Here is an 11916-nt window from a genome sequence, read left to right as displayed (position 1 = left end):
TGCAGAGTGTTGGAGGGAAGTCGAACTTCCCTGGAGGGAGTTTGTGGATCAAATCTTCGAACCATACTATGTCAAAGGCTTTCTTAATAACAATACTTACTACCACAGTGAGGCGCTTATTGTAAAGGCCAACGCATACCTCGCTTTGGAGATGTTGAAGAGTGTAAAGATTTGGCTTCTAAAGCCACTCTGGCACGAGAGGAGAATGTCGTTCTCCGAGGAGAAGGCCTTCAGTTTGTCGGCTATGAATATCTCATAAAGCTTGCTGATAGAGTTTAGGAGGGAGATGGGGCGTTAGCTGCCAGGTTATAGCTTTGGATTTGCCAGACTTGGCAATGGGGCAGACAATGGCCTTCTTTCATGGTTGGGGAAAGAAGCCGGTATTGTACGTATGTTTGAAAAGCATGGCAAACTTTTGAAGCCTCCGAGTGAGTTTGTGATTCGATAATATTTTTAATTAAGAGAAATTACTTCTTATGAGAATTGAAATTAATTTTGAGTAAAAATCAATTAACAAATTTAATAAAACATGAGATATTAATACAAAATTATACTAAAAACTTTTTATTATATTAAAATACTTTTTATTATATTTTATAATTTTTTTTTGTTTTAATAAATTGTGCTTATTTGGTATTAATTAATTTTAATAATTATATTCAATTATATTTTATTATATCATATCTTAATTTTGCATATTTTTTTTTTATGTAAAATTATTTTTTTACATTTATTTTCTTAATCATTTATCAATCATGATACTTATTTATTCCATTTAAAATTCGTACTATACTATACATTTTACTGTAACCTAAATAAAAAATTGAACCTAATCAAATTGACAATACAGCACAAAAAGGATCACTAAAATCGTACAATTTTGTAAAAAAATAAAAAAAAAAATTATATTAAAAAAAAAATATATTGATATTACTAAAACCAACAATTTTAATAAATAACATAACTTGTAGATACATGTAACTATAATTGTATAAACTGGAATAGTGATTTAATTGTATGCTAAGTTACAGTTACAGTTAATTCGCCTAAAACATGTATGGTAAGTTACCTCAGAAGTGAAATATTTATATATCTGCATATATTCCTGAGTACACATAATATTTCATAAATGTAATGTTAAACCTAATACTGAAAAAAGATACTAGATACTCTTCTGTCTGTGGCGCTGGCTCCACATGTTGATTTTTATTCAGGCAATTTAGAAATGCGTAACTAAAAGTGAGAGTGGTCGAAGCCAATCTACACAAGCTCTCACTATTGTGCTCGTATCTCACTTCGGCACTGATTTGAGAGAAATTGCAATGAAAATTGCAAATTTATTTAAAAAAGTATCTAACATGGGCACACAGATGTACGTGTAGTACCACAGCTTTATGGCGAGCAGTGATTATGGCGATTCGTAGACTAAGTCGAGATCAGAGAACCGATTAAACTATAAAAGTGCACCGCACTTTGGCGCACTTTTACAGTTTATCGCGGACGTTCATTTTGGATTTGTGTAATTTTTAAACGGTGCGGAAATTAGAGAAAAAAGAAGAAAATATTCATAAAATTGAAAAGTTTTTAAATAAATCAAACTTAATGTCTTTTATGAATTATTTTTGCGAATAACAAGGAAAACTTCATCAGTTTTCAATTTACTAGTATTTGACGTGTACTTAGACAACAAAAGTGTGTTAATTAAAATAAATTAAAATGACTTTGGAAGTATTAAAAGATCCAGCACTCATTTCCGCTAGCAGCATTTTTTATTTTTTATTGCTGCCCACCATTACACTGTGGTTCATTTATTGGCGTTTATCTAGAAGCCATTTATATGGGCTAGCCGCAAAGCTTCCTGGTCCGAAAGGATTACCAATTGTCGGACATTTATTCGATTACGTGGGGCCCGCATCGTGTAGGTGCTAATTATGCTTAGTTGTTCATGTGTGTGAAAAAAAAATAAAAAATTAAAAAAATAAAAAATAAATAAAATTATTATAAAATAATTTACTAAAAAAGAATTTTATTTTATTAAAAAATAAAATTTTAATTAATCAATAAATTATGTAGTTATAAAAGTGTTTAGTGTTGTGTAACAAACGAAAAATAATTTTTATAATATAAAAAAACTTAATAAGCAAAATAATTTTTAAATTAATGATTTAAAAATAAATAATATTAAATTTAATAATAATATTTTGTTATTTAAATTTTTCAAACATTTTTTTCATTTTTTTCACTTTGTATTAATTTATTTTATTTATTTATTTTTTTTTTTTTGCTCACGATAAGCTTTTGAGGTTTGGTATTTGTGTTCCATTTTATAGAATTCCACACATTAAAATAAAATTCATAATTTAGTAAATTATAATTTCACATTTACTCTCTATTAAGCTGTTTTCAAAACTGTCATACGGAAAACTGCAGAATTTGAACATGTCGCTAAAATGTGGATTGGACCCAAACTGGTGGTATTTATTTATGATCCCAGAGATGTCGAAGTTCTGCTCAGCAGTCAAGTATATATCGACAAAGCATCGGAATACAAATTTTTTAAACCCTGGTTGGGTGATGGTTTACTAATCAGTACAGGTAAACAAAAATATATATATTTGTTTTTTTTATATATTATTGATAAAAATATTGGATATGGCATTAACTGTATATAGAAGTACAATTGACAAGTTCATATACTCACAAAAATAAGTGAGCTCAAAAACAAGTAGAAGTGCATATTTGTCAGTTTCTAACTATTAGCCATTATATGTACACTTTTTGTGCAGAAAGTATCTAAAGCTATTAAATAAAACAGCAAAAAATTTAACAATCAGTCTAAATAAATTACAAAGTAGGTTTTACCGAGTATAATAAAACTGCGATAGTGCTTGAAGTAATTCCTTATACATATTTCGTAGGCTGATTGAGATATGATTTCTAAATTTTTTAAGCACTTTTTCTTTTATGGCCGCAAGGGATTCAAAACATGTTTTCCGAAATAACTTCGTGAATAAAAAAATCGCATGTGATCATTTCAGGTGATTGCCAAAAACTATTACACAGTAAAGCCATATAAACACAGAGTCTGGATTCAAATTACTTTGATCTGAAAAAATGTTCAAATAATATTTTGTGGCTCTGTCTCAGAAAGAAGCTTTAAGCGGTCTTTATATTTGCAAAAATATCTTCTATAAAAACCATATGGATGTTTAACGCTATGTGGTATCACTAAGGCCAATAGGTCCATGCGTGGCTTACAGCCAGCTAGATTAAACTAACCTTATCTTTTTTTTAAAGTGGAGTTGTCAGTACTATATTTGTTTTAGCTCTCACTTTAGCTCTCTCTCTCATTTAGCTTTTATAAATTAATAGCGTGTAATTAAGTTATATTCTTTTATTAGTTACTAAGTCACTAAATTTATATTTGTTATATATTTATTAAATATATAAAAAATATCATATCATTAATTTTAAAATATAATGTTTTGTATTAACGTATATGAGTTGTTTATTTGATACTTGGATTTTGTATGCATATAACACATAGTCTTCAAAATATATTATTTTATTATTCACTCACTGAACATTTATGAATTTATAAAAAAAATATTTTATTTATTTTAAAATAATTATTTTTTATTTATTAAATTTTTAAAAAATTTACTCTAATCTAATTCATTAATTTTAAAATATAATGTTTTGTATTAATATATATGAGTTATTTATTTGATATTCGAATTTTATAAACATATAAATTTAAAAATATATTATTTTATTATTCACTCACATTTATAACTGAATTTTATTTATATTGAGTGAATTTATACAAAATGAATATTTTATTTAACTTAAAATAATTATTTTTTATTAATTAAATTTTTAAAAAATAGTATTGCATTTAATAGTAATTTTAAAATAAAATGTTTTGTATTAATATATATGAAATATTTATTTGACATTTGGATTTTATAAACATATAATTTTAAAAATATATTATTTTATTATACACTCACTTAATATTTATATTTAAATTTTATTTATATTGTCTGAATATTTATAAAAAAGAATATTTTTTTTATTTTAAAATAATTATTTTTTATTTATTAATAATTATTTAATATGTTAATTTGCAAATTGTGCCACAAGTTCAATATCCTAAAGTCTTTTGTCTAGACAACGACTAAGTAATCTAATGATATAAATTTAAATATTTTATTATTATAATGGCGCTTTCATGCCGCAAGAAAAATAAATTTCACTGATTTAATATATGTTTTAAAATAAATTTTTTTTTTTCATAAAAAAAGCACAACAAAATGAAATAATTTAATTTAAGCAATCAATGCTCGCCCCAGTAACCGCCAAATCGCATGACACACATTTTCCGGGTGTTCCTCTGCCTCCAAAGAAATCATTCAACAACTAAACACAGAAATAGCATTTGAAAAGCATTTAAAATTATAACAAAAAATACAAAAAATACAAGAAAACAAGAAAACACAAAAAAGTATTAAATTATTAAATAAATTTAAATTTAAGCAATTAGTAGAGCATTTGTCCAAAGTGACACTCGACATCATAAATACGTTCTGCGAGATATTTATACGGGTATTCATATGGAGCGCTATATGAGCAATGATAGATATGAAAAAGCGTCAATCCGCACTATCGTGTGTTTTTTCTAGTTTCCTTGTACAAAACTGCACATTCAGAACATTTAGAAGTTTTTTTTCTTATCAGGTAGGTGGCTGAAGACTGTGAAGACTGTGAAGATTGTGCAAATTCTTAATAATAGAAAAATAACAACAGCAAAATTACTTTTATAGAGCGTGGAAATTTTGTATCTACTTATGCGTTCATTTAGCAATTAAAATTTTTTGCATAAATATAAATTAAGATTAAGAATAAAGACTCAAAAATTATATGTACGACTGAAAGATTTTATAACACAACAAATAATATATATTTTTTTTTTGTGTTGAGGGGGTGGAATGCTTTATGCACCGTTAAACCGATCGTCGACGGAATGGTGTGCCCGACTCCCTAACATTAGTATCTAGTATACGGACTAAAACACCTCCTCTTCGGCGAGAATTATTCCCTCTCGGACCTGTTTTCGCCTTTCTTCGAGGAGGGTCTTTTTTATGTTGGCATTACAAGCCATACTCTTATGATTTACGATCTGCGTCCAGACCTACACTTTTTCACCGCATTTTCTTAATGTCTGCACTATTTATTATGTCTAAGTCAAATTTCTTCGATTTGAGGACTTGAATCACATATGACTCTATCATTCGCTAACTCTCGGGGTTCATTCTCATCTTTTACACTATATTTCCGGGACTTATAGGTTCAATCTGTGCTATTATATTTTCTCTATTTCATATATAATAATACATATAATAATTATAAATACAGTCAATAAACATAAACAAAATATATATAAAAAAAATGTACAACGCAGTAGAGAGACTTTATTGGGTCCTTATATACGAGTACAATCAATAGAAGACGATAGTAGATACAAATAAAAAATATTATATTTTTATCAAAACAACGTTGCTCCCTTTTCGATATGAAAATAATGTTTAAGTTGCATGGTGCAAACCAATAAATTCACAATAAAGACATATAGTTTTAATTGCTCAACGCCTATAAGCATGCTTTGTTTTAATGATTACTGCATAAGCACCGTTAATTGCAGTTAGAGTCATAGTTAACTTTGTGAAACCACAATTAAGCAATTGCCAGCATTCACTGTTGGATACTTTTGATTTACTAAACTTTACCATTTGATATGCTCTTTTTTCGTAGGCTCGAAATGGCGTTCCCATCGCAAATTGATTGCACCCACATTCCATCTGAATGTCTTGAAGAGTTTCATTGATTTATTTAATGAGAACTCACGCAATGTTGTGCGTAAACTGCAAGCCGAGGGTGGCAAAACGTTTGACTGTCATGATTACATGAGCGAAGCAACTGTGGAGATTCTCCTCGGTAAGTACAAGGAAAATATTGTTTAAGTGCGAAATAAAAAGGTCAATTGAATTCTTACATCAAACAACTTAATTAAATTTTTTAGCTAACTAAAGAAATATCGTATAAATTTATTTTCCTTGCTAGAAAATTAAGTATTAAATTACAAAAATATAAATACTAATATTCAGAAGTTCTATAAAATACTCATTTAAAGTAATATTTAAGCTTAAGATAGTTTTCTTGGTCATACTAACATATATATAGTTGCAGTACCTGAACCTACCTAAATATACCTTAATAGTGGCTAAAGTATTAAAAATAGAATTAACATACTAAAGTATTTAAATACCTGCAGTACCACGATACTAATATTCAGAGAGTCTATAAAATACTCATTTAAAGTAATATTTAAGCTTAAGATAGTTTTCTTGATCATACTAACATATATAACATATCATATTTTTTACATTATGGCTGGTGATATTGGTTAATTGCAGTATTTGATAGATAGACATCCTACCGCCTCATATATTTAGCAATTACTTGCAATTTGGATATAACATACCTTCCAAAAATAGCATGTTGATAAACAATATAATCCTTTTTAGTTTATTTAGTTTAACAGATCTCTTGGTTTTACTGATAAGCAGTCTGACAAACTGTCAAGAAAGTACTGCCCCAAAAATCTCTTCCTTCTGTTAGCCACATCTAGCCAATCATAGAGAAAGTATGTCATTTCGTCGTCCTAGTTTCTGCAACTTCTACAATAAGTATTGAACGGAAGCGCAAATATACATATAACATATGTGAAGTATTTAAACTTGGTTTGATTCTTAAATAAACTAAAGAAGAGTTCTTCATTTCTTTCTTAACATGAAAACATATGGTGAACAAACCAGTGTAACTTCAAATATTTCTCTTCATCGCACTCTATTCATCGACACTTTTTACTAATGATATATTGCCATTGCTCTCATATCAAGTGCCATGTCTATTGTAAATAGTCATAGATATTTCTAAAGTTCTTGAGTTCCAGCACTTTCTTAAAAATAAATTTCACATTTATAGTTAAAAGTGGCTTTCATTAAGGTTTCATATAGGCATTTCTTTGCTTATGTTATGTGGTTTCAAAGTTCAGATAGTTCAGTAAATTATATCAGCTATCTGTGTTTCTCTAAAGTATAAACTTGTTACCGATATGTGTTCTGTGGTGTTTATATTGTTTATTTACTATATTTTTAGTTCTAGATATAAATTAGTTAAGCTCGGAAATCAAAATCATGTAACTCTTAATAAATATATATTATTATGACATTATCATTTTAAGTATAAATGTTACTCACTTTGTTACTTATAGAAATGTCATCGATCAATATCTGTATTCTCTATTCGCATTAAATACACCCATCTAACATTTTAGAAAAAATGTAGGATTTTTCAAATAATTCATACTATGGCTATGGCAGTCATTTCTACCAATTTATAGCGTCAACGAAAGCAGAAGTGGTAGTCATACTCTTTACAGCTCACACATATTAATATATATATAGTATATAGCGTCTAATCGTGCTGGAGACTTATTTATCGCACTTCTTTGGATGGCGCCCGAAGTATGTAAGACCCTCTTGTCCCTGTTCACTACTCTACTATACAAATTAATTAATTTGGTACTATAACATGTATTAACGACTATATTTTATTATCGCCACCTTGAGACTAATTGAAGTTCAATTCTGGAGACTTATTTATCGCACTTCTTTGGATGGTGCCCGAAGTATGTAAGACCCTCTTGTCCCTGCTCACTACACTACTATACAAATAAATTACTTTGTTACTATAACATGTATTAACGACTATATTTTATTATTGCCACCTTGAGACTAATTGAAGTTCAATTCTGGAGACTTATTTATCGCACTTCTTTGGATGGGGCCCGAAGTATGTAAGACCCTCTTGTCCCTGCTCACTACTCTATATAAATATACTCTATAATATATAAATAAATTAATTTGGTACTATAACATATATTAACGACCATATTTTATTATCGCCACCTTGAGACTAATTGAAGTTCAATTCGCAATTCATAGAAACGTCCCCGACCATTACGTGTATATTTATAAATTCTTAAACCTCTTGCGAATTGTTGGTATTGTTGTTGTTGTTGTTGTTGTTGTATTTGTCACTAAATTTGGTTCATTACTAAATTTTGTATTTTTAGTTGCAAATAACTTTTTTTTCAAATAACTTTGAAACTTTGCCAGTATTTTTTAACCCACCTATTACGACCGATTCCACTTATGAGATGCATAACCAATGAGTTGCATATTAATTAAAACTTTTTAGAAAATGCATTTCAAACAAAATTTAACTTTCGAGCATTTATTGAAGCATGAGTTATTATAATGCAAATCTAATTTCAATTTCTTTTACTTTAAGTTACGTATTGTCAATTTTCATTAATATTCAAAGAGATATATTTTCCATTGCGAAAACACAATGAACCGCACTAAAAATTGCATAATTTTCATAAAAAACAACAAAATATCTTGTCACTGCTTTTCTTCATAAATTTTCAACTTCAGATTTTCCTACTCACCGCAGTTGCAAGTTTTCTTCTCATTTTCATGAAAACGAAGCATGTTGGGCTGCGATCAAACTTTTCACTCTTAAAAACTCGTTGCTATAAAAACTTTGTTGGGTAAGTGGGTAAGTGGCACTTGTGGAAAAGTCGGACGAAGAAAATAAAACAAGTTTCAACTGACCGATTACGTGTTACATAACTCATAGTTACTATTTTTCCTCACATGAGATTGTATCGGTTTTTTTAACTAACCTCAAGTCGTCTCGCACATTGATATATATGAGCACTTCATTTAAATAATTATAAACCTATAAATCTAAGTCTCAATTAGGAGCCAGTTTTATTATCCTCACAATACTCGTAAAAGCAAAAGCATTTAAGTTTTATTGTATTTGCATGGAGTTCCAAGTGACTACATTAACTGATACATCACATGATAGCAATTCAAACAACATATTCCATACGTCTTTTAAGATTAAGAGATTATTCAGTCCAAACTCTTTTGAGCCGGCACTCATCAGCCAAGTTTTGGAATCTACCCAGATCTTCTAAAAAATGGTTTTAAAAAACCTTGAAGTATAGATGTTTAGCTGCTATATCCATAAGGAGAATTTTCAGTTTAAAGCTACTGCTGTGATCTTTATAAGTACAGACAGTACGAACTATTCCTTTTATTTTTTATTTATTCAATTACTCTGACCTTCAAATTATAAATCGCCCTTTTGTGTTTCTTTCATTATCTTTATTAAAAGATATTTAAACTTTCTGTAGATTGGATCTTCTTGTCAATATTTCTACAATACCAGAGATTTTCAAGTATAGAGAGTAGGAACTCTTATCTTATTATACTCTTGTCATACGTATGATTTATTCAGTTATTATGATCTTTATGGATCATTATACTTTTTTCATCATTTTTATTATTAGACACTTCAACACGGTGGATCAGGGCTCCTTTAACAATATCACAGTCTATGGTTTTGATTCTTAATTCTTCTTGAGTCTACTTCTATTGCTACCAGGAATGGATTTCGCCATCTTCATCTTAACTCCAGGCAATTAGTTTGCCTCTACAGAATTCGCTAAGTGTACTACTCGTATTATCAGGTTTTTAAATAGCGAAGCCAAGTCATCTCATTCATTATGCTAAGACAAAGCAAAGATAGTCTAATTGTTTGATAGCTGCTTTAGTTCATACTACAGTTCATACCGACAATTCTGATAACTATAGCCACATAAATACTATTATGTTATTATGTCACAGTTATCAGCGAACTATTGCCAGCTGTATGCCAACAAATTACTTCAAAATGGTTGAGTACTGTAAGACATCCCATCAGTAGAAACACCGATATGCGAACCATTTAGAATCATATAGGGAATCACCAATATGGTGACTAACGATTTATGGACTAACCACGAAGACTGTAAGATCGCTAGAACCTTATGGCCTAGTTTAACAAAAATAAAACGAAAAGCCTTTTGGGCTTCAGCAAACCTGCAGTTCGTATACTTATTGAGTACTAACAGGGCATTGTGTCATTGCGCCTATGCTCTAATGGTGGCGAGTTTCAACAAGTAGATTATGCAAAAGTTGCCAAGACGAGGAGGAGGTACAATCCATCAACCACTTCCTGTGTCTCTATCCATTATCATTTTTTCACAGGTCTGGAAGAGACAACGAAAGTAAACTTATCGGATCAACTTAACATCTTTTGGAAAACCAAATGGTTTAATAAGGATAGAAGATAACAAAGGTTAGCAACTCGCCGCTCCCGGCATAATCTTTGAGGGCATCACATTGGGCAATATATGCCACCGATTGAAAGTGCTGATAACTGTCAGTACGCGTCTAACCTAACCAAATCAAAGACATCTCATGGGGAACATTTGAAAGATGTACAACATACCAAATATGGTAGCAAGGTCCAATGTATTATATTGAGAAAAACTTTCAGTCGAAGTTCCCAATACCTTATATGCAGATTAACTTTCGATACCACAAAATGTATAATAACGACTGCCGATAGCATAATATCTTTTTTGTCATAATATTTCTTTTAAGTATAACCATTTCTTGTGTATAATTTTTTTTCTGAATTTTTCTTAACTTAATTACCTTTGCACGGCAGCACTTAATTGTCATCATACATGTTGTCTTAGGTTTCCTACAGCGAACTCTTAATGTATGTCTTACGTATTAAGCCGGTCTTGTGATGCAAAACAGGAATTGTTTCGCATTTATTTAATGTTTTTATGTCTAATAAATATTTTATGGCAAATAAATTTTACTTTATCCAAAATATCTTTTAATAGTTTAATCGTAATAACTCACATTAATTGAATTTAATTATTCAAATTGGTTTTTAATAATCACCTCGAAGCGTATATATATATGTATATATATGAGTATATTAGTTCGAAACTATGTTTAGAGTCGTAAGCGATGTCGGTATATTTGAAAACTGGAAAACATTTGTACAGTATCTATGCACATCTATGCAGTTATCTTATATTTCTATTTCAAATAGATTCCTTCAATACAAAAATCCATAATTTGTCTCTCATAAGAATTACTGATAGTTTGTTGAAATTATATAGAACCGATTTCACAGCCAATGTAGATATTGGAACAAGTCTACTAGTAAATATTATGTATCGCTGCAGTTGCCTAACATTTCTATTTTCAATAGATTATCTAAACTCTAGAACCAATAGACAATCTCTTGTAAGAGTCACTGACAGTTTTTAATAGCTATGGAGAAGCAATGAATAAACTCCGATGAGAAGCTAAAGATAAGCGATACTGATAGTTCTGAAGCCACTCTTTTCTTGATTTTAAGAGTACAGGTGCGAATTCAAAACGAAACGACACTAAATGGTACACAATGCTAAAAACTGTGAATATTGGAAATATCTATTAATAGATGCTAAACATTTCTATAGTTCTTTAAAACTTCTGTTTACAATAGATAGCCCAATCAATTGTCAGTTTCTTGTAAGAGCCACTGATAGTTTTAACTAACCTTCAATATTTACTTTGTATTCGAGACGAAAGGAACAAAAACAAAACGAAAGCGAATGGGCAATAATGCTAGAACGTGTGCATATAGAAAGAGATCTACCAGTACACATTACATACATCTACAATTATCTAACATTTCTGTTTTTAATAGACTGCCCAAATAACCAGATTGTATTCATGAAGGAGCGGTCTCAGTACACCTTACAGATTCTTCAATCTACAAATATTTTTCTTTATATATGAATACAAATAAATACATGCAAAGAACTGAACCAATATTAAAAATCTTCATTTCAGAAACCGCTATGGGTGTATCAAAGAAGACTCA

General features: G+C 29.4%; 1 protein-coding gene across 1 annotated transcript; it reads left to right on the top strand.

Moving 5' to 3' along the window:
- Positions 1-1579: 1579 nt before the first annotated feature.
- LOC119667067 (cytochrome P450 4g15-like) lies at positions 1580-11914 on the top strand (the record flags this gene model as incomplete). Its single annotated transcript, XM_038076351.1, has 4 exons — positions 1580-1918; positions 2398-2595; positions 5815-5997; positions 11886-11914. Coding segments are annotated over exons 1-4 (612 nt in total), but the record flags the coding sequence as incomplete, so codon positions are not given.
- Between the last annotated feature and the right edge of the window lie 2 nt (positions 11915-11916).

This window comes from Teleopsis dalmanni, chromosome 1 (assembly GCF_002237135.1).
Source record: "Teleopsis dalmanni isolate 2A chromosome 1, ASM223713v2, whole genome shotgun sequence".
Lineage (NCBI taxonomy): Eukaryota > Metazoa > Arthropoda > Insecta > Diptera > Diopsidae > Teleopsis > Teleopsis dalmanni.
Note: the sequence above shows the minus strand (reverse complement) of the source record. Positions and strands in the feature narration are given on the sequence as shown.